Source organism: Camelus dromedarius, chromosome 24, assembly GCF_036321535.1.
Source record: "Camelus dromedarius isolate mCamDro1 chromosome 24, mCamDro1.pat, whole genome shotgun sequence".
In the NCBI taxonomy this organism is placed as follows: Eukaryota; Metazoa; Chordata; class Mammalia; order Artiodactyla; family Camelidae; genus Camelus; species Camelus dromedarius.
In genome coordinates, this window is record NC_087459.1 from 26,165,311 (window position 1) to 26,188,924 (window position 23,614).

A 23,614-nucleotide genomic window follows, 5' to 3' on the forward strand; every position below is an offset into this window, starting at 1 on the left:
CCCCTGGGCTCCTGCACACAGCGCACTCTGCTCGGCCATAATGCACACCCCTCATGGCCCAGTTACATCTGACCAAACCCTGCCCTCCACGAGTCCTGAAATCTCAGCATCCTCAAATTCTGGTCATGCCCTGCTAGAGTGAGATTTGTCATTCCTTGTCTAGGTCCCCACATATCAGGAGCATTTGGTCAAGTGACACACGGGGACCGGGTGCCTCTGTGGGCAGGTCTATGTCTGTGTGCTAGAAGCCTGGACAGGATGGTGACTGAACACACCTGTTCCTGTCCTCATGGGGCTGGAGCTGGTCAAAGAGCAAAAAATAAACAAATGATTAAACCAACAAATGCATGTTTTAAAACTGTAAGACGTGCCATGAAAGAAAAGGACAGGCTACAGAGAACACTCAGGAGACAATCCAGACTGGGCTCTGGGAAGGCCAGTCTCCAGGATGGACCCCAGCCCTGGAAGGGCAGCTTCCCACAACCCAGCCTTCAGTCCAGACTTCCATCCGCACCGGCTGCGGGCACCCTTGGCACAGAGGCCCCACTGGCCACTGCCCATCTAGCAGAAGGCTTTGGTCATGGGAAACAGAAGACCTGGAAAGCCAGGACCGAAAACAATCCAAGCTGATTAAATTCGGAATCCTTTTGTGATGAGCTGTCAGAGCCCTCTGGTCTGATCACCATCCTTGGTCTTCCACCTCAGATTTTATGTGGGTAACAGAACAGTTCCATCTGGCCCCCAAAACGTGAGCAGACCTCAGGGTAAACCAACCAACTCCACTTCCCAGCCGGCCGCAGGCAAACGCTCCCACAGACAGGGGAGAAACCTGTGCTCTGAGGCTCCCTCTACTGAGGGGTAGTAACTTGGAGGGTGGCTACTGGTCTAGGTAGGATTTCATTTCACTGTGACCCAAAATGGACACATGGCATGACAGCAAACAAAGTAATCTATCATAGTCGAAGATTTCATATGGATTTCCAAGTATGTGACTTTGCACATAGTTTAAGCCTTAAAACATTCTGGAAATAGACAATAGTTACCTCCAGAATTCGTCCTTACTGCCTCTTCTATGCAACATCAAGATAGCTTGAAAACGCTCATGTGACCCAGACTCGTTTGCAAATGGAAGCGGCTGACTGCGTGAGGGGCGATGAGGGTTCTTCGCCCCAGGGGCCACCGCTAGCACTCGGTGCCTCAGTGCACACAGTCGGACACACTCCACCCACCACCTCAGCGGCCCACGCCGCAGCTGCTGTTTCAAGCCCCGGAAATCTGAACTGCAGACGGTGACTGAACGTGGCAAGGACCCGGGTACAGAGGGTGGTCATCTGGAGCGGTCCTCACATCAGTATGAGGCCAGAGAACACAAACGAGGATGGCCCAAACGGACTGTCCCAACCCAGATGTTTAAAAAGGAAGCAATTACTTGCCGTGAGATGAAAGGATTTTTAAATTGCAAGGAAATAGTGAATCTACTTAAGAATCACAAAGTGAAATTAATTTAGCTCAGTCTTACTATTCAACTCAACCAAAGAGGAGCAAATTGAACAGCCACTGTGCTGGGATAAAAGATGTAATCAAGAAAAGCAGGCACGCTGGAGGTCTGCAGAGGAACTGGGTATTTTGTGGCTTTGTAATTTGGCAAACCTTGGAGAAAACCTCCACTTCAGAAGCCTCCCCTTTGATCACTCTCTCCCCCGGCACTTTGGAGAAATCGGGCAGATTTACCTCCACAAAACCACAGGGCGGGCTTACAGACCTGCCTCTTGCCGCCCCGCATTCCCGGCTGGATGAGGGGCTAGGCTTGGCCGAGGCCCGGGATTAAGCCCCACACGTTCATTTACTACTTACCCACCATGGACGCGCCAAACCTCTGCTGGTTTCCCCCAGTGCCCTGGCCTACTTGAGGGTCCCCTCTCCTACCAGCGACTGGTGTCCTCTTGAGAAAATTCACTGTAACATTAGCCTAACCACAAACCAAATGAATCAAAAACAAATCTCCAGGATGATAAAAAGACACATATTATACAACCTCAAGCCAAACTTCTGGATTAGCTGCTCTCTTTAATTATCCACACCAGGGCGCCACTCCACTGGATGGATGGAAACAGAGCGGCCCATAGTTTGGGGCTGGGCCTGAGAGGGGGAGGCTCCGTCAGTCTTTGGGGCCCACCCGGCTTGGTCACTTACTGGTCAAGGCAGCAAAGTGGCTGAGTCCACAGCGAATGCGGGAAACCCGGACTTCTGGGTTGAACTCCGTCAAGCCAAAGAGAGTGGGTGGAATCATTTCTGGAAGAGCCGTTTCCACTAGGTTTGGTCCTTTCCCAAGAATTCCATAGCCCCAGACGAAAACATGTCCTTCTCCTGCATTACAGTAAAAGCAACAGTCAGGAAGTCAAACCAAGTGCAGCCCGCCCTCGCTAGAAATTCAAACCACACCACCAAGATGCATTATATCCACATGGATTTTTTTTTTTTCCTCTCCTTGCTTGGCAAGAACATGCTGATAGGTATTTAAAATCATGTTTCTTTTCTCCTCTTTCAGATTCTTGCTTGTGGAACATGTCTAGACAGCTAACCAATCTCAGGAGACAAATGAGCCCACGTCTTGAGGGCACCCTGGACAGAACTAGTCTGTAAATCACCCACCGCTCCATGTGCACATAGGAGAGCCTTAGAAGGGCAGTTTTTTCTAACAGCTCTAAGTTTCACACAGATCAGAAGACCAAGCCAAGTACAAGCACAACTTCTGGCCAGATTCTAAAACTCATACAAATGATTTTCAGGTTATAAAAAGTTTAACACTCATCAGTGGTGCCAGATGTTGAATCCCAAGGGCCTGGATCTCAGTATCTTGAGCCCTAAGGCTCTCCTCCCGTCTGCCTGTGGTTTCTCGGCCCAGCCTCTCCAGAGAAGGCAGGGCTGGAGTCTTTGGCCAAGGCTCAGGGAGGGGGAGAAAGTAGTCATTCTCTGCTCCGGAGGTTTGCGATAGAGTTACGCAGCTCTGTGCTGGCCATCTGTCTATGTATAAATCATGGCTGTTATCTTTCTGTGAAGAATGTCACCCTCATCCTCTATTAACTGAACCCAAACTAACGAGATCTTCCCACAACCACGTCCCTTCCTCACGCTGAGGACTGCAGCCTGTGAATCCCATGGACACCAACCCTCCTTCATCCCACCCACTGCCAGCTTCCCAGTGAGCTGTCTGCAAGAGGGTCTCACCATTTAAGACAGCACAGCCTGTACCCCCACACGCAGCTTGCTTCACCTGCCCCACTCCTGAGAAGGGCAAGCACCGGGGGACATTCACCTGAATCAAAAGAACAATCCATACTGTGAGGATGACAAACCAGCAAGAACTTGGAGATCTTCTGTTTTATGTACAGAGTAGGTTAAGTCCCAGTTCATTCACTCACTCCACAAATACTTCCTGAACGTCATCCATATGCTAAACATCTAACGGGTGTTGGGAATGAGACGGGGAGAGAGACCCAGTCCCACGCTCAGAGTTTAGTCTAGTGGAGGAGGCAGATGTCAGCCAAGACCAACAAAAGATGAATCTGAGCTGAGTGTGATGAGGAAAAGTGCAGGGGTCTCTGGGTGTGAGACAGGGAACCTGATCTCGTCTGTGGGGAGGAGCAGTCAGGAGGAAGCAGGCCAGGGGAGGAGAGAAGAAATCCCAAGTTGGGGAGATGGCACGTGCAAAGGGAGTGGGGCGAGCATGGCACATTCAGGAGTTTAAACGAGGGCAGGGTGGCTGAAGCTGGGGGACGAGGGGGAGTATCTGCAGGATGCTGCTGGGGAGAAGGGAAACCAGATCACACAGGATGCTATAGACCATTGTAAAGATCTGGTCTCTATCCTAAGCACAGTGGGAGCCAGTAAGGGTTTTACGCAGGAGAGGAACATGATTTCTAGAGGGGAATGTGAGTGGACGTGGGTAATAAGGGAGAAAGACTGGGGCATCAGGGATGAGCATGAAGTCACCCTGGGACATGTTGAACTCTCAGTGCCTAGACACAGCCAAGTGGCACTTCTGCTCAGTGAGATGGAAGGGTCAGGGGTTTGCAGAATGTAGCGTAGCCAACTTAGCTTTCCAGCAGGATTTGATCTTGGCGCCTCTACTGAGGAATACCTTTGGAAAGATAGGTTTTAAGTGCTTCCGTGATAGCCATGAATTTTTACAGAGTTACGTGCTAATGGAGACAGCTGGAGGATAACAAGCCCTAAGTTGACTCCAAAGGGGCTTCCTGATCCAGAGGATGTATGCCCAGCCGACACCAGGCTGTCGGTGCTGGCCTGGCCTCCGCTGTCTGGCTCTCAGGGCTTCTCTGCCTAACTGTGCTCTGGCACAAGGCCTTCAGCAAAGGCTGAGAGATGCTCCAGCAAAGAGCCACTGGCAACGCACGACTGTTGTCACCAACAGGATGAGGCTCGGGCCAAGTAAAGAATTTCGGGTGTGGTGGGCTGCTTCCAAGACAAATGACCCGTCTCCTGCTAATCACACCCGTGTGGAATCTGCGCCCTTGTGTGGGGGGCTGGACCCAGTGACTTACTTCTAAAGACCAGAATTCCAGCAAAAGTTGGGGGAAGTCACTGCCAGGATTAAATTATAAAACACTGGCTTCCATCTCACTGACACTCTCTTCCCTCTCATTTGCTCGCTCTGCTGAAGGCAGCTGCCATGTTGTGAGCTGTCACATGGAGCAGCCTCCACGGCAAGGAACCAAGGAGGCTTGGCCAACCACCACTAGGAGCCGGCCAAGCGCCAGGGAGGAACTGGGGCCCCAGCCCAACAGTCCACAAAGACCTGCATCCTGCTGCTAACCACCAGAGTGGGCCTGGAGGTAGAGCCTCCCACCCAGCTTTGAGAGATTCAGAGCCAGAAGACCCAGCTAAGCCACCTCTAGATTCCTGACTGACAGAAACTGTGAGATAATAAACGTGTGTTAAGCCACTAACTTTTGGGGTCATTTGTTACGCAGCATAGATAACATGACATGACCCTGGATCTGTCCCCCACAGGAAGGCCGTGGGAGACACTGGTCTCAGGCCTCGCTATCAGGAAGAGCAGCACTGCTTCTGGACACTTTATTTGCTGTTTATCTTATAGAAACAATGAATCACTTAAATGACCATGTTTCTGTCTTTGTTTTGGCTACAAGAGAGCTCAGAGCCTAATCTGCAACCACTTCTAGCCACTGCGTTTGACCATAGAGAATGAATGTTTTCATCCTCTTAGCTGAACTTTATCCCTTTGTGCATATTTCTTTATCCAGTAATATATATTTAAGACCCTTCTGTATGTTGTCAGAAGTTGGATGATACTAAGTCCTTATCAGAAGATATATACTGAAACTTTTATGGATATGCTATCCAGGATTTGCTTCAAAATAACCTAGGACAGAAAAGTATATGGAATTACAGATGCAACAAAATTGGCCATTACATGTGTGGGGTTTTTTTGTTTTGTTTTGATATTTTGGTGGGGAGAGATAATAGAAATGTTCCAGAATTAGACAGTACCTTGTGAATATACTAAAAACCACTAAATCATACAATTTAAAATGGTGAATTATATCTGTTTTTCTGAATGGGCTGTTAGTTGGTCATTGCTGAACATGGGTGATGGATACAGAGATTAAGTATGCAGTGAGCTCAACTTTTTGTTTATATTTGGAATTTTCCTTAATAAAATGTTCAGAATCCTACTGTATTGTATTGATGTTGGCTCCCTTTGGTGAGAAGGAGGGGTGTGATGGGGAGAGGCCACAGGCAGGGCTGCTGGTGCACTACTGCTTGATCTGGGCGTCACACAGGTGTCTTCATCGAGGTGCACACCTCAGATCGTGTGCTTTAGGGGCACATAATGCTAGACCACAACAAAATGCACATGACATCACAGGAACTTGTGTAAACAGCCTCACATCCCTTTCAGAACAAAACAGGGTACACGGACACATCTAAAGTACTGCTCTAAACCAGGACTGTCTCATCCAAGTACTGATAATGATGGTTTTCAGCCTGTTTTCTTTCCAGGCTCCAATGAGATCACCAAGAACTCAGTCCCTTGACGAGGCATCTTACAGCAGGTGAGGCCTACACAGCACTCTATACATCATACCTCAGTGAAAAACCTCTTGTAAATGTCCTTAATGCTCTATTTCCAAACCTCCCAGCACCAGGCTATAGGTGACCTCATACCTGTGTGGAGTCAGTGACAGAAGCCAGCTGCAGGTACTCAGAGTTTCCCCAACCGAAGAGGCCGCCATCAGCCGACACAGCCAGGCAGCAGTCGCCGTAGGTGGCCACCTGGACAACGTTCACACCAGCAAGGTCTCCACCCAGCTTGATGGGTGTGCTGGTGATACTGTAGTGACCTAGACCTGCCACCACGGAAAACTGCGTTACTTACTTTGAACTGTTTATTCTTTTAACCAACACTTGCATTGACTGACTTATTTTTTTTTTATTTTGTTTTGGGGGGAGGTAATTAGGTGTTTATTTATTTATTTATTTTAATGGAGGTACTGTGGAATGAACCCAGGACCTTATGCATGCTAGGCACACACTCTACCCCTGAGCTATACATTCCCCCTTTAAATTTATTTATTTATTTATTTATTTTTAAATTTTGTTTGGGGGGGTAATTAGGTTTTTATTTATTTACTTACGCATTGACTTACTATGTGCCGAACTGTTTTAAGCACTTTACAAACGTCAACTCAGAAATGCTCATCTGTTCCTCTGTGTGCTATCTAACTTCCTTCTCCAGGTTCTCTCAGAAAAGGAAAAAACATCAGAGTAACTGTTTACGTTTAAAACCCTTGATACTTTCTAAGTCTGATTCAAGTTAGAAACCCTTTCAAGATGAAACACCACCACACAATGAACCCATCAGACCTTGTCTACATAGGCAGGCCTCGTTTTATTGTGCTTCACAGATATTGGGGTTTTTGTTTTTGTTTTGATCGAAGGTTTATGGCAACCCTATATTGTCAGAGATAGCATTTTTTGGCAATAAGATATTTTTCAATTAAGGTATGTACTTTTTTTTTTTTAGGCATAATGCTATCGCACACTTAACAGACTATAGGGTAGTGCAAACATAACTTTTACATGCACTGGGAAACCAAAGTTACAACCAGCAAATCCTAATGCACTGTGGGGCTTGCTAGAAAATAAACTCTCTAAGAGCCCATTCCACCTCAGTCCCCCATACTCTCCCCCAAAAACAACAAATCGAAACTGGCAAACTGGACTGGTAAACAGCAAGCAGAGGAAAAGAAAGGGCTTGCCAGAGGACTCATGTTACGGTCAGCACTGCCGTGGAGGTAATGCCTGGGCAGCAGACTGAGGCAGGAAACAGAACCTGCTTAAACCAGGCTTCCCCAAAGGAACCCAGAGCCATGTCAGAATGGCAGCACACCTTGGCAACAGGCAAAAGCAAAGCCTACATGTCATCTTTTGGGTATAGACAGAATAAAAATTACAAATATAATACATATATAATAAAAACAATTTTAAAAAAGTAATTCAAAATGTTGAGTGATGAAAGTAAGGACTAGGATGCCAAGACAGAAACTGCCAGGAAGAATGAGCAATTTAAACAGGATGGTCAGGGAGCCTTCACTGAAGAGGCAACACCCAACTGAGGCCTACAGGATGAAAAGGAGAGCAAAAAAGAGCATTCCAGGCTAAGGGAATGGCATGTGCAAAGGCCCTATGGCAGCAAAGAGGTGGGTAGGCTCCAGAACAGCCTATAGGGGCCCACAGGGCTGGACTCAGCCTGGTGAGCAAGGGCAGTGAGGCCGTAGGAGGCATAGCATGTGACGGAGACCTTCTGGAATGGCACCAGGCAACTGTCAACCATGGTTATCTCCAGCGAGTGAGACTTTCACCTTTCACCTTATTCCTTGGTCTATGCTGTCCAAATGTATCAACAATTTACATTCTTCTTATAAAAAGCTGAATTTTAAGAGCTACCCACACCAAAATTTAAAAAAAGAAGAAGCTTCACCTTTCTAGTCACTAAAGAAATTTAAAAGCTGGCATAGTAATTAAATCAGCACACTTAATTTGACAATACTTGTTGCTAGAGACGTTATGGTTAAGTTGGTTCTTCCATACATTGCTAATGGCAATATAAACTAGTAAAACTTGGAAAGCAACTGAACAACACATTCTGAAAACAATAAAAACATTCTAATCCTTTGACCCACTCTTGGGAATTTATCCTAAGGCAATAATCCAAATGAAAGAAAAAGCTAGATACATATACATGACAAATGCCATAATATTTTGAATGGCCACTGCACCTCCACCCCGAAAAAAGTATGATTAAACAACTATTTGATAAAATGATAAACTGAGTAATTTACTTTATGGTATATTAGTCTGATGCTAAATCACACAAATATTAAAAACGTAACTGAAAAGTATACCAACATGGAAAAATGGTTCATGTAAACTTAACAATAAAACAAGCATATAAAAATCACAGCTCTGCCATGATTACCATAATTACCATATAAAAGACATACACATATGAACAAGGACTGAAAGAAAACAGTCAAGGAACAAAGATGATCTGATGTGGCGGCAGGATTAGAGAGGATTTATGCAGGATATAAATCTTAAGTTTAAGGTCCTCCCTTCAGACAAATACCAAAAACAAAAAGATAAAACACACGAGGTTGATAAAGCTTATCCCTTATTCCTCTCTCCCTGAATCACATCCTTCTCAAATCAGTTGAAATCGAGCTCCATTTAGGTAGCATTTGTCTCTTAAAGACTCAAATTGAGGGGAGGGTATAGCTCAGAGGTAGAGCGCATGCTTAGCAAGCAAGGGGTCCTCAGTTCAATCCCCAGTACCTCCATTAAAAAAACAAAAATAAAAAGCCTCAGAATTCGTCTTGGGCGGCTCCAATCCTCTATCTGATCCTGTTTATCAGCTCGTTTCTATGGGAGCCGGGGATGAGGGGAATGGACAGGACACAACAGAATAGCACTCCCCAGGAAGAGACAGGAGAGGTAGGAGTCCAATGCGGCAGGCGGGTTCCAGCCAGCTGCACCATCCCCAGCAAGCGGTGGAAGGGACAGTACCTGTTTGCCCATCGGCGCCCCATCCACAAGAATACACTTCTCCTTTATCCGTCAGGAACAGACTATGGTCCTGACCACAGGCGACCTATCAGACAAAGAGGAGTGAGGTTGGTGAGAAGGAATCCTTAGAAGCCCAGTGTCCCAGTCAAAGAGCCCAGAGTTCTGCACCACTCCCCCTGCTCCTGAGCCCCAAGCAGGCCACGGCCGGGGCTGGCAGGCTGCCCCCTCTGCCTCCACATCTTACTCGTTCTCAATCCAGCGCAGCCCAGCTTGTGTCTCCCACTCCCCTGAGACTGCCCTTGCTGAAGAACAGCGCCAGATGTCCTGGGAGCAAACCTGCAAGCTTTTCCACCCCACTGCATTGCTGGGGAACCACTCCCTCCTCTGTAAGCCTTCCTCTTCCCTCCCCGCTCTGCCTCTCTAGCTCAGTCTCCACTCAGACCCTTCAGTGCTGGAATCCTTCTCCCAAGTCTGTCCTCTGTCCTCTTCCCTCCTCACTCTACATGCTTCCTGGGAGACTGCGTCTGTCCCCAAGGCTTTCACCGTCACCTCCATATTGTCACCTCCAGTCTCAACAACTCTACTGAGTTCCAGACCTAACATGCTAACTGCCTAACGAAAAGCACCATTTAGTGAACATTCCTTCTGCCAGGCACTGTGCTGTCAGTGACCACAGCCACTCAGTAAGAAACAGAATTTCAGAGGAGTTTGGTAACTTGCCCAAAGTCACCCAGGTAATATGTGGAGAAGCAGGGACTTGAACTCACATCCCTGTGTCTGTGAAGCCTGTGCAATAAGCACTCCACTCCACTGCCACCTTAAAAGCAAATTCCCTCTGCACCTCCTCCTCGCTTCCCCTCCCACCCGACCCAAGCCTGCTCTTCTCCAGAACTCCGCCTGCCACCAGGTCAAGAACATCAGCAGCCACTCATTAGCCTGTGGAATCACACACTTAGCTCCTTCCAGCTGCCTACCTGCCCATCTAATCACACCTCACATCCAGTCAGTTCTCCTTACCTGTCTCCCCACCTGTCCCTTCTCCCCACAGCTTCCCAAATGGCCTTCATCACCTCCTCCCCCAATGCTCCTTTATTCCATGGCCAAAGTTATCTTTCTAAACAGACCATGACTTGGCTGTTACTCGCCCTACTGAGAAACTTTGACAGCCTCCAACCATCAAGAGGACAAAGTCTAAGCAGGGCATATAAGACCCTGCATCATTCACTCTCAGCCCATCTTTCAGCCAGTTCCATGCCACTGCCCCACAGGCACACCAAACTCCAGCCACGCTGCATGCTCTCAGCACGATAAAGCCTTCCGGCTGCTCCTTCTGCCATAAAACCTTTCCTCCCACCCATCCCTGGCCCATCTGGTAAGTTCCTCTGCCACCTCCTCCATGATGCCATCTCTCCTTCCTGTCCACCCCAGGTACATGTAACAATTCTCCTTCTGGTGCTCTTGTAAGCACTTTATGTATACATTTCTTTACATATTTAAGTATTGAAGTATCTACCACGTGCCAGGCACTGCACCGAGGATGGGAATAAAACAGTGAGCAAGACAAAGCAGCCTGGAGCACACACAGCACTGATACTCTGATTCAGTTAGTGTTTATAACCTGCTTCTCCCAGTACAGTGTTACCCGCCCCCCCAACCCCAATTTTTATTAAATTTCACATCCCCACAGGCTAGTGTAAACCCTGGCCTATAGTAGACAGGCAATAATATTTACTACAATAATTTATTAATTCAGAAAATGCCCCTAACAATTTGCCATCGCCCCACTCAACTTTCACGCTTTCAGAAAGTGCCCCAGGAGGCAGGACAACTGGTTCTCAGGCCACGTCTCTCACCTGGACCACCCGTCCATCGAAGTCCTGCATCCTATGGACTTTGTGACTCTCGCTACAGCCAGGAGCAATTTGGGGAGAAGCAAGAAACATGGTCATGGTAAGCACTGTGATTTTGGCCCCTCCCCTATCACCCCCACTGGCAGCCCCCACATGCACATGGTAACGTTAGGGAAACCCTTAAGGTCAAATTTTAAGGAAGAGGTAGGTCTGGACACGATTGAAAAACAAAATCCTCTGGTGATTTTAATATGCTGCAGAGTTGTGACTGGTGTTTAGACCCAGCAACATAATGTGAGAACTAGAGGGAATTTTTTTTTAAAGACTAAAATGAGTAGGACTGAAAGAGAGAGAAATTTTTACATTGGTCAATTTGGGGAAAATAACAGATTGAGTCACTCATCACAGTCAATGCTCACATGCCCTCCCTCCCACTAAGCTAATGTTTGGACCTCCTCCTGCAACGTAACGATACTCTCCACAGCCTCCCAGTGAGTCCTCCCTGCTCCCCTCAGGCACGAGGAACCCGGCTTTTTACTGCTCTGTGGGTCTATCACACAGTAGTCACTCAAGAGGGGTTTAATGCCTAACACGATTTGGCGAAGGGGCAGTCCCTTTGGGAACTCACCCGTAAATCTCATTTTCGACCACCTTTCGTCCACACTGTCCATAAGAATTGTTTCCCATGCTGAAGACTAAAGAATAACACCACCAATTAAATCAGTTCTGCAGGTCCATGGAACCCTCAAATGTCAGGACCGGAAGAGAGTCTCAAGCGTGGTCCTAGCCCAACCACTCACCCTGGCTGCCACTTGACTCCCTTCAACATTCGCAGCCTTTGCAAGCACGCCTACAGGCTTGCTGGGGTCTAGCCTGCCGCAGCCTCCGGGGCCACTGTCACCGCCTCCCACCCGGGCCCTAGTTCTGCCTTTCGGGAACTGCACGTTACGAGGCGAGCACCTCCTGTGAGAAGCCTTGGCACCCCCATTCCCTGTTACCTGTGACTAGGCTGCCCTCAGTGCCGAGTCCCCTCTGCAGAGTTCCTAACACCACCTTCACCTTTTCCTGCAGAGCACACTTAGCCAGAAAAATGAAATTTGACAACTTTAGTCAAGCTGACCCCCTCTCTTCTGGAGAGGGCCGGGGTGACCCAGGAGCCTGGACCGTGAAAGCCCCCTACCACCTGGAGTAAGTGTTAGCAAATAGGCTGCCTGCAGCACAACAGGAAAAACCGTCTGCACACACAGCCAGGCTCGGCGACTTCACAGCAAAGGGAGCGGGAGGCTTGATACGGCTGCCTGGTATGTGCACTGTCACATTTATAAACACCTGAGATTTGCCAAGGACCATACAGAGCATTAAAGAGTGAGCAAGCCCTGGCCAGTACAGCTCTCTGCGGCCACCCTGCTGATTTGCTCAGGAAAATGCCAACAGCTTCGTTAATTAGATGTGGCGCAAACAAGCCACTTCGGGCCCAACGGCAAGAAAGCGGACCCCCGCTCTCCCATCACCCTTGAGCAGGTCCCTCACCTCCTTCGCTGTCTGTCAGGACGAGAGAGTGGGCTCTGCCGCAGGAGACCTGCAGCACCCGTGTCTCCTGAGGTCTGTCCAGCGGCAGTGGGACGGGTGAGGGCTCCAAAACATACTCATAGCCCCTTGCTGAAACAACAACAGCCAGGTTCACAGCACATTACACGGCCCGAGTCAGAGCATTTCTAACATGAGAAATCATACTGTCCATCCCCCATACGGAGATCGGAATGACTTACTTGAGACACGTTTTAAGCTAGTGGCAGAGCAAAGACTAGAACTCCGGTCCCCAACTCCCAACCCGGGTCATTTAACACCTTTTAGATTTTTAAGGAAAGGAAAAGCATTTTCTTCCCGCAATACTCTCTAAAATTTCTCAGTAAACCGAAGAACAGTGTATATTGTATGATACCACTTGGATTAAAAGGAAGTGAAAAGAACACACAGATGCACGTGCTTGCACATACGTCAGATCTCTCTAGAAGGACAGACTGGAAACTGTTAACACAGGTTGTCTTCACAGGGAGAAAAGCTGTGGCTGGGAGGACAGATGTGAAAGCAGACTTTTCACCATATTTCAATCCTTTAGGATTCTGAATGATGCAAATGTTATCCATTCAAAAAAGAATTTTTTAATATTTAAATAAGCAAGAAAGGGGGAAAGTGTTTTAGAAGACACCTAAGGAAGAACCTTATTGTTCTTTGCAGTCCTACTGGAGGAGCCAGATTGGTGTATGCAGGGAGTCCCTCTTGTAAGCCTTAAACAACGACCTTCTAAATATTTGTAACGGAGTTAAGAAGACGACAAGCAAAGGCACTGGTTCTCAACCTGCTCGCTATGAGTGACCCCTCTCTTCTTTCCTATGCTTAAAAAGATTCTGTCTACCAAATACATGGAATTATAACTGTTATAATAAAACATTTGCCAATTTGTATTATCAGTGACTGACAACTTTCAGACGGTGTTTTTTTTTTGGAGGTCAAAACTCTTTTTAAATTGAAGTATAGTTGACTTACAATATTGTGTTAGTTTCTGGTGTACAGCACAGTGGTTCAATTATATACATTCTTTTTCACTATAGGTTATTACAAGCTATTGAATATAGTTCCCTGCGCTACACGGTAGGAACTTGTCAGACAGAACTTTCGATTTAGCATGGAATAACTGATTTACCACAATAAGAAAATGCAATTCTAGGCAAAATCAAAGAAATTGAACAATGCTGTCAGCTTGTACAGCCTTATTAGCTGAAAATATACAGTACTTTAAAATACTGAAAACTTACACCTCCCATTACTATCTTCACCGACCCGTAAGGGCCTGGGAAGCAGTCAATATACAACATTTACAGGGACTCTGGCTCTAGATCCAACTACCAACTGACAGGAAACAGAGGACAGGGGATCATGTTAAATGGCACCACGGGGATGCATTCAGCAAACTCCAGACGGGAAATTTCTATAGGATAAACAACACGATTTCTTCCATAAATAAATTTCAAGGAGAAAAAGATTAAAACAAACTCGAAAGACTTAAAATGACTAAACAACCAATTGGAATGTCTGGACCTTATCTGGATCTCGATACAAATAATTTTTTAAAAATAAAATAAAAACCTAACGACATTCATGAGACAACTGGCAGTTTAAACAATGGATATTTGACAATACTAAGGGATTACACTGTTAATTACTTTTACATGAGATAATGAATTTATGTTCATGTTTCTTTAAAAGTGCTTATTTTTCTAGATATATACTGAAATATTTATGAAGAAATACATGATGTTAGTGAGAGGAAAGGCAGGGGAAATGAATAAATCAAGACTGGCATGAGTTGATGATTGCTGGAGCTGGTAACGGAGCACAAGGTGTGCTATACTATTCTGTCGCTTTCTGTATATGTCTAAAATTGTTCCTGGTAAAAGGTATAAAAAAATGTAATGTGGCATCTTACAGCTAATAAAGACTTCAAAACTAACTTATAAAAGAATACTGACAGAAAGTTAAGTGAAAAAAGGCACAAACACAAACGTAAGGTGTAATCAAAATTATATTAAAAATACATTTGCAATAAACAAGTTCATCCTGTATAGCACAGAGAACTAAATTCAGTATCTTGTAGTAACTTACAGTAAAAAAGAATATGAAAACAAATACATGTATATTCACATATGACTGAAGCACTACTCTGTACACCAGAAACTAACACAACATTGTAAACTGACTATACTTCAATATATATGTATATATATACAGAAAAAATTTGCATGTGAACGGGGGAACAGGAAAAATGGGGGGGGGGTATCCAGTATGTATTTCTGAGTATTTATTTTAAAATATGTTTCTTATTGTACTTATAATCTGATGGGCTAATGTCTACTTTTTAAAATGTCATTATAAATCATTTCTAACATTTTTAAAAATTCAAGTTTCAAATATCTGCAATCAAGCCATCATCTTAAAGATTTCATTGAATTTTTTCCCCCAGACCATATTCTAGGCACTGTAGAATATTTCAGGCTATCTCAAAGGTAGGGAAACAAAGGTCATCTCTTGGGCCAAAAAAGAACACCTTTACTTATCAGCAAGTGCCCCTTTGCCTTCAGGTTCAAAGTCATTACCAAACAGGCTAAAAGATAAATCTTGTTTAGATGGTTTCAAACAACATCCCTTTAAAGTCTCCATCGGTTTTGTTGTTAACGGTTTGGTTTATGTAATCGTACTTTTGAAAATCAAAGGGGGCTTTCTCAGACCATTCCCAACAGAGAGAAACCAAGGTGAGAATACTCACTTTTATCTTTCCGGCTCCTGTGAAATCCAAGCTGAGAATCTTTGTTGAGACCCATTCCCCAAACTTTCGTAACATCCTTGGTTTTAGAGGACAGCAATGTGAATCCATAGCCACAGGCTGCAGATGAAATCTGAAGAAAAAAAAAAAAAAAAAAAACAGAAAACATTGACTGATTTGTGGTATCAAGTTTTCCCAGCAATAAATGACAGGTTGTCTATCCATTCCAAGAACACATACTATTACCACAGAACTACCATTTACTGGGGTGTTTACTATGTGTTAAGTGCCTGATACGTACTAGCTCATTTAATCTTCACAATCACCCAATGGTCTAGGTATCAAATCATCCCCATACACCAAGACACAGTCCCACATAGTAGTTAGGTTGAAGACTCCCTTAGTGTGAATCTCGGCAAGACCACAGGGTTTACAGCTGGTAGACCCTTACCAGCTATGTGCCCTGAGATAGATTGCTTAACTTCTCTGTGTTTCCCTCTATGCAAAATGGAAATAATAGTGCTTCTCTTATTGGATGGTTGTGAGGACTAAACGAGTTAATATAGTTAAAGCCCTTAGAGTAAACAGTACCTGACTTAATCTAAGCGCTATGTAATGTACTTGTCATTGGCGGCAGTAGTAGTGTTTGGTAGATGAGAACATCAAGGCTCCTAGAGATTAAGTAACTTGCTTAATACAGTCACACAGCCAGTAAGTGGAAGCTGCCTGACCGCAGAGTGCATGCTCTTAACCCCGATGCTACACCATTACGTTCTCAAACTACCATCACCATGAAGAAGAATTAGTCTTACTGCTACGGTGAATAGAACATGAACATAACACATTAACAGGGCCAGCGTCCCTGCTGGGTGTTTTACCCACATTGTTATCAATCCCAACCCTCACTGACTCGATGAAGAAACTGAGGCTGCACTGGGGCCGGAAGCAAACCAAAGGCAGCCTGGCTTTAGGGTCAACCCCCTTCCCATGATGCCCAGAGTGGCCACATTCCCAGCTGGTCTGAGATCGTCCTGGTTTACACCTGATGTCACAAAGTTCACTCTCAAGCAAATGATGACAAATTACAGTCACCCTAATGATCCCCTGCTATCTCCTGGCCGCTTAGTCTACCAAAGGCCTATGTAGTCAATCTCAGAGACTACATGGAAACCTAACCTAACCCTGATGAAAGGGCCAACTTACCACTGATAACAAATGTGAGGATTTTTTTTAATTCCAGCATTTCTTGAAGAAAGCTAAGTACTTCTTTTACATTTGGTGACTTGTTTAATCAAGTCATCCGAAAGTTATATATCCCCCCTTTGCCTTGTGACATTTTCTCTCGTAACAGTCATATGGAACCTATACACATGCATCCTTGTATGAGTCAAAAAACCTCAGTTCTCTGGCCTTCTGGGATGGTTCCAGCTTCACAGAAATGACCCACTGGGCAGGCAGGAGCCAGCCCCTGACCATAAAGCAGGAAACATAGAAAAGAAGTCAGTTCAAAGCTGATGCCCAGCACATTATGGTTATTCTCATTGCTTGTGGTGTCTGTTTACTCAACATGCAACAAATATTTGGTAAGCACCTACTATATCATTAAATCTGCTAATACATGAAAAGGCTTTGAATCCCTGACAGAATCAGCATTAAGTAATATTAAAATAATGTGGCAGGAGGAGACTTTCCAACTATGGTGGTAGGAAAGGCTAGCAAACCTCTTCCTTAAAAAACAAGTATAAAACTGGACAAAACTGCAAAAGAAAAAAACACAACCATTTCAGGGCTCAAGAAATCAAAGGCAAATAAATTGAGAAATTACTCATAAAAGACTGCTAGGACTACAGGTGAGAAACCAGGGGTTCTGGACTACTCCATCTACCCCAGCTCAGCCAGCACAGAAGTTTCAAAAGGGCAGGGCTGGCCGTGAAAACCGTCAGCTTCGTTGCCACAAAGGACTGACTGAATTTGGAGTAGAGGGTGAAAACTCATGCCCTACAGCAAACTCAGTAGGAAACAAACAAGGAAGATCCACAACTCACTCCTGATGTGGGGGCAGGGGGAGGCAGGCCAATCAGAAATTTAATGAGAAGGTTCTAGAAATTAGAGACCCAGAGAAGGCTCTCCACACATGCGTGGCTGGCTGGGAAACTACACAATGGAAGAGAGGAGCCCTGAGCTCCCAGGGGAAGGAAAGCTGAGGCAGACTTGAGATCAGGCTGAACTTTGCTTGTGGTCCCCAATCCACACACAGAATCAAAGGTGGAGGGTAGAAACCTTTTATGCTCAAGGTGTTTGACCACAGCTTCTGCCCAAATCACTGTCTGACCACAAAGGTATGCAGGTAAGGGGCAACCCTCAAGGAGCCTGGCTTAAAAAAAAAAAAAGAAAGAAAAAAAGAGGCAGCAGGTTGGGGTGGGGGGGAGATGGAGGGATACAAAACAAAAACACAAGCAGACAATAGTGGCCACACACAGTGGGGGAGACTGACTCCACAGATTATGTCCATAAAAGTTACCCAGAAAGGTGGAGGTGAGGGACATCAGAATCCAAAGTTGCTATACCATCAAAAAGTCCAGCTTTCAATAAACAAATACAAGACATGCAATGAAGTATGACCTACACGGAGGAGGGGAAAGCAACAGAAACTAAGTGGACCTACATGTTGGATTTATCAAAAACTTCAGTGAACTACTGCTCAAAGAATATTTTTAAACCATGTTTAAAAAGCTAAAGGAAAATATGATGACAATGACCCAACAAATATGGAATCTGAATACAGAAATAAAAGCATTAAAAGCCCAAATGGAAATTCTAGGGTTGTAAGGTATAATAACCAAATTTTAAAATTTACTATATAGACTCAATAGCAGATTTGAGATGGCAGAAGAAAGAATCAGTTATGTTGAAGAAATATCAATAGAAAGTGTTCATTCTGAAAAATAGGGGGGAAAAGTCAACAGTGCCTCAAAAACTTGCAACACAACATCCAGTGTATCAACATCTATGTGATGGGAGTCTTGAAAAAGAGAGAGGAAGAGGCAGAAAAATATACTTATAGAAATAATAACAGAAAACTTACCCAATTTTAGGGAAAAAACATAAATCTACAGATTAAAGTTGCTCAACAAATCACAGTTAAATTGTTGAAAGAAAAAGAAAATTTTGAAAGCATCAAAAGAAAAGGGACTCATCAAGTACAAGGGAACAACAATAAGATTAACAGTTGACTTCCCATTAGAAACAATGGAGAACAGAAACCAGTAGAATGATATATTCACAGTGCTGGAAGACAAAAACCATCAACCAAGAATTAATTCTATATCCAGCAAAACTATTGTTTAAAAAAAAAAAGGAGATGAAATAAAGACATTCCCAAACAAAGATTGAGAAGCCACTGTTAGCAGACCTGATTCAACAAGTAGTAAAAGAAAGCCTTCAGACTCAAAGAAAATGACAGCAGATGGTAACTAAAAGTCACAAGAATGAAGAACACCAGTGAAGGTAATTGTAAAGATAATTATAAAACACTACATAAGTTTTTTTCTCTTTTCACCTCTTACATGATTTAAAAGACAACTCCATAAAGTAATAATTATAAAATTGTACTGTTAGGACTCAAAATGTATAAAGATGTAATATACATCACAATAACCACACAAAGGAGAGAAGAGGAAATGCAGCTATGTTGGAACAAAGCTGCTATAGTCTTTTCAGAATTAGTTCCCTATTAACCTAAAATAGATTGTTATAAATTAAGATATTACATACTATAATCCCAAGAGTAATCACTAAAAAAACAAACAACTCCAAAAATATAGTAAAAGGATCCACTAGAAAAATACCTATTTAACACAAAATAAGGCAGCAAAGGAAGAATAGAGAAACAAAAAAAGACATAAAAACAAATAACGAACTGGCAGATGTAATCCAACCATATTAGTAATTACATTAAAAGGACATGGATTGAAAGAAAATGGTGAAGCAACAAGTACATTGGCAAACATTGGCGGAATCAACTCTTCAACTCTGGAAATTAGCCAAAGACCTAAAGCAATCTGCGGAATGTTTACTCAAGAAAAGCAGCTGAATCTTAGTAAGGCCAACAACCTTTATAGCATTTTAACTTGACCTATTCCCATCCACCTCTCTTCAGCTACTGAAAACGAAGAGCTCACAGATACAGTGAAAACCAGCAGTCTGGAAGCCATTAGAGGAGGAAAAACAGGACTAGAGCAACTTCAAAGTCCGATTCCCAGAGAATTCTCATTTGATCTGCCTAGTGGTTCCCTGGAAGACCCCAACCACAAGGCTCTATTTATGTGACCTGACCCAGGTATCATCTAGTACAAACAGCCTTTTCCCCAAGGATGTTTGCTTATGATAGTCAGAGGCTAATGATAACACTGCAGCTGCCTGAGGTGGTGGATTAACAGTTGGGGCAAATAGCTTAATCAAGAAGCTATCAACTAACTTGACCTGACAGCTATAGTACACTCCATCCAAACAACAGCAGAATACAGTTACTTTTCAAACACACGTGGAACATTCTTCAGGATAGATCATATGCTAGGCTATAAAACAAAGTCCCAGTATGTTTTAAAGGACTGAAATTAAGCAAAGTATGTTTTGTAGCCACAAAAGAATTAACCTGGAAACCAACAAATAAAGAAATTAGGAAAAACATAAATATCTGGAAATTATACACTTCTAAGTAACTCAGGGGTCAAAGAAATCAACAAAGAAATTTAAAAATACTTCAAGGTGAATGAAGATCAAAATACAACATATCAGAACGTATGAGCTGCAGCTAAATAGTGCTTAAAGAGGAAATTTTAGCTATAAACACCTACATTAGAAAAGAAGAAAGATCTCACCAGTAGCCTAACCTTCACCCTCAAATTAGAAAAGAAGAGCAAACTAAACCTAAAGCAGAGAAAGAAAATAATAAAATTTCAACTGGAAATCAATGAAACAGAAAAACCAATAGAGAAAATGGATTAAATCAAATGTTGTTTCTTTCAAAAGACTAACAAAGTTGACAAATCTTTAGCTAGACTGACCACGGTAAAAAGAGAGAAAATAAAAATGAACAAAATCAGAAATGAAAGAGTAGACATCACTAACCCACCAACCCTACAGAAATTTAGATTATAAGCAAATACTGAAAACTTTATGCCAACAAATTAGATAACTGGCATAAAATGGAAAAATTCCCAGAAAGACACAAAGTACCAAAGCTGACTCACAAAAAAACAGAAAAATTTAATATACCTATAACAAGTTTTTAAAAGTTGAATTAGTAATTTAAAAAGTTCTTCCTACAAAGAAAAGCCCAGCCAGGTCCAAATGACTTACTTCACTGGTGAACTCTACCAAACATTAAAATAAGAAATAATACCAATTCTTTACAAGCCTTCCCAGAAATCCATTTTATGAGGCCAGTAATACCCTGATATCAAAACCAGAGAAGGGTATCACAAGGGAAAAAAAAAAAAAAACCCTCAAAAAATATTAGCAAACCAAATCAAGTAATCTACAAGGGATTATTCACCATGACCAAGTAGAATTTATCCCAGGAATTCAGTTGGCTTAGTAGCCAAAGAGCAATTAATGTAATATATTCTATTAATAGAATAAAGGATAAAACACATGATCACCTAAATAGACATTTAAAAAGCAGCTGACAAAATCTAACCCCTATACATAATTTAAAAAAAAGAAAAGAAACTCTCAACAAAGCAGGACAAGGGAACTTCCTCAACTTGACAAAAGGCATCTATGGAAAACTTACAGTTAATGTCATAATTAATGGTCAAAGACTGAATACTGTCTCCCTAACAACAGGAACAAGGGAAGGATGCCACTTCAATGCTGTACTGAAGGTTCTATCCAGTGCGATCAGGCAAGAAAAAGAAAGAAAAGGTTTCCAAATTGGAAATGAAGATGTAAAACTGTCTTTATTCACAGACAACCAGACAATGGGATCCTGTATGTAGAAAATCCTAAGGAATACACAAAAAGTTATATAACTAACAAGTTTGGTAAAGTCACAAAATATGAGGTCAAAATATAAAAACCAATTGTATTTCTATGTAAAAATAGTGAACACTCCAAAAATGAAATTAAGAATACAATTCTCTTCAAAAGAGCATCAAAAAGGAAAAACACATAGGAATAAATTTAACAAAAGAAGTGTAAGACTTGTAAACTGAAAACTACAAAAACATAGTTGGGAGAAATTAAAGACCTAATTAAAGGGGGAGACATTCCATGATCACAGATTGGAAGACTCAAAACTGCTTAGAGAGCATTTGTGCCCAAATCGATCTACAGATTCAATGTAATCACTATCAAAATCCCAGCAGGTATTTTTGCAGAAATTGACAAGCTAATTCTAAAATTTGTATGGAAAAGTAAAAGACCCAGAAAAGCCACAAGTTAACACTTCCCAATTTCAAAACCAATTACAAAGCCACAATAATCAAGAGAGTGTAGTTTTAGCATAAGGGTAAACATATAGATCAATGGACCAGAGCTGAGAATTCAGAAATAAACCCTTACATTTACAATCACCTGGTTTTCAAGGAAGTGCCAAGACAATTCAATTAAGAAAAGGACAGTGTTGTCAACTAATGATGATAGGACAAATGGATAGCCACATGCAAAAACGATACACATCACCATACCTTACCCAGCACCACAACACAAAAGTCAGCTCAAATGGCTGGCTCACAGACCTAAATCGAAGAAACAGTACTATGAAGTTGCTGGAGAAAACACAGGAAAATTATTTTTCTGATCTTGGGTTAGGCAAAGATTTCTTAGATACACAAAAAATACCATACACAGCAGAAAAACTGGCCAACTGAATCTCATAAACATGTAAAACTTTTGCTCCTCAAAGGACACTATTAAGAAAATAAAATCCACGGACTGGCAGAAAATACTTGCACATATTACAGATGCGATAAAAAGTACCTATATTCAGAATACATAAGTAACTCTTAGAACTCTAATAAGTTAAAAAACCCAATTCTTCATTCATCTGGAGCTTAAATTCCGTTATTCTCTATCTTCCCTTTTCGGGCAAAAGATCATTTGATATCCTTGATATCCATTCATTTTTGCTCTTTGTTGTGTTGGCTGCGGAGATAAGCCGCCCTCCGGTAGCTGTTCTTTGCTACGATCTTTTAAAATCTGAGCCGACTCACAGGCCTCCTGTTCAACCATTCCAGCGTAGTTAGACCTTTCATCCTTCCTCTCATTCCTGTTAACCTTCCTTTCAGAATTGTTCACCAACTCCAGGCAGCTCACGTTTTCTCTGACCTTTTGAAGTCGGCTTTCCTAACATCAGAACTTCTGGAGTCAGAGTGGTGCGACCGCGAATCCCACCCCTACCAGTTGTAGGGCCGCCTCTTAACCTCTCTGAGCCTCCCTTTTCTCCCCTGTAACTGTGGTGCCAACTCCGACTCCCGAGGAGACGTGCAAACGACGAGAGCCGGGCACACCTGGCACGTTTTGGCCACTGGACAAAGGCTGGCAGCGCCCTAACGCTTTCCCCGCGCCAGGCTGCAGCCCGCTCGAGAGTGTTCCTCCCCGAAGTTTGTGCACCCAGAGTCGCCAACTTCTCCAGGAGGGCCGAGTGCCTCGGGAGGAGCGGCGGAGGCCGGACGGCGGATCGGAGGCAGGGAGAAAGGGAGAGTGGGAGCCGCGGCCCGCACCTTTTGGTCCAGTTCCAGGCGGTAGGGCACAGGCTGGATCCTGCGGCGCGGCCGCGAGCCGGGGCGGGACTGGGGCCTGGAGCTGGGCAGCACGAAGGTGGGCACGCCCAGCGCCCCCGAGAAGCTAAAGCCCCACACGAAGATGCGGTCTGCGCGGGCCGCGCGCTCGCCCACGTACTGGAACACGGGCGCGTCAGCCTCGGCCTCCGCCGCCTCGCGCCGGCTCCGGGAGCGCCCGGCCGCCGTCCAGTGCCCTCGTCCCGGCCCGCTCAGCAGGCGCCCGAGTCGCGCCCTCACCGCCAGCGCAGCCAGCGTAGCCAGCGCCATCCTCCGCTTCACGCCTCAGCCGCTCCTGGGCGCCGCCATATTGGTAACCCTTGACCCCAGGCCCGGCGGAAGAACCGGCGGCCACGCTTACTACTGGCTGAAGAAAAAGGCGCTGAAGGCAGCCAATGGCTCAGGGAGGTAGGAGGGCTGGCTGGGCGGAGCCGGGTACTCGGACCTTAAGTGACCCAACCTGGGGGCAGGGCCTGTCCCTGTCCACCTAGTGCACGACCTGTCTCTTAGCTAAGGGCAGCTGGCCTAACTCACTCCCCTCCCCGCGC

The 23,614-nt window shown here is 44.3% G+C and overlaps 1 protein-coding gene across 2 annotated transcripts in view; it reads right to left on the reverse strand.

The window, feature by feature from the left end:
• Window positions 1-23,382, reverse strand: part of RCC1L (RCC1 like) — a 36,198-nt gene extending 12,816 nt beyond the window's left edge. The window contains exons 1-9 of one of the 2 annotated variants that reach the window (XM_031432776.2): window positions 23,010-23,382; window positions 15,286-15,415; window positions 12,492-12,620; window positions 11,590-11,656; window positions 10,965-11,016; window positions 9,112-9,196; window positions 6,211-6,392; window positions 3,229-3,316; window positions 2,194-2,367 (exon numbers count right to left, since the gene is read on the reverse strand). In XM_031432776.2, the coding sequence (XP_031288636.2) occupies window positions 2,194-2,367; window positions 3,229-3,316; window positions 6,211-6,392; window positions 9,112-9,196; window positions 10,965-11,016; window positions 11,590-11,656; window positions 12,492-12,620; window positions 15,286-15,415; window positions 23,010-23,336 (1,234 nt within the window). In that variant the 5' untranslated portion in view covers window positions 23,337-23,382. The remainder of the gene's footprint in view (window positions 1-2,193; window positions 2,368-3,228; window positions 3,317-6,210; window positions 6,393-9,111; window positions 9,197-10,964; window positions 11,017-11,589; window positions 11,657-12,491; window positions 12,621-15,285; window positions 15,416-23,009) is intronic. The other variant, XM_031432780.2, reaches the window with a different exon arrangement.
• Between the last annotated feature and the right edge of the window lie 232 nt (window positions 23,383-23,614).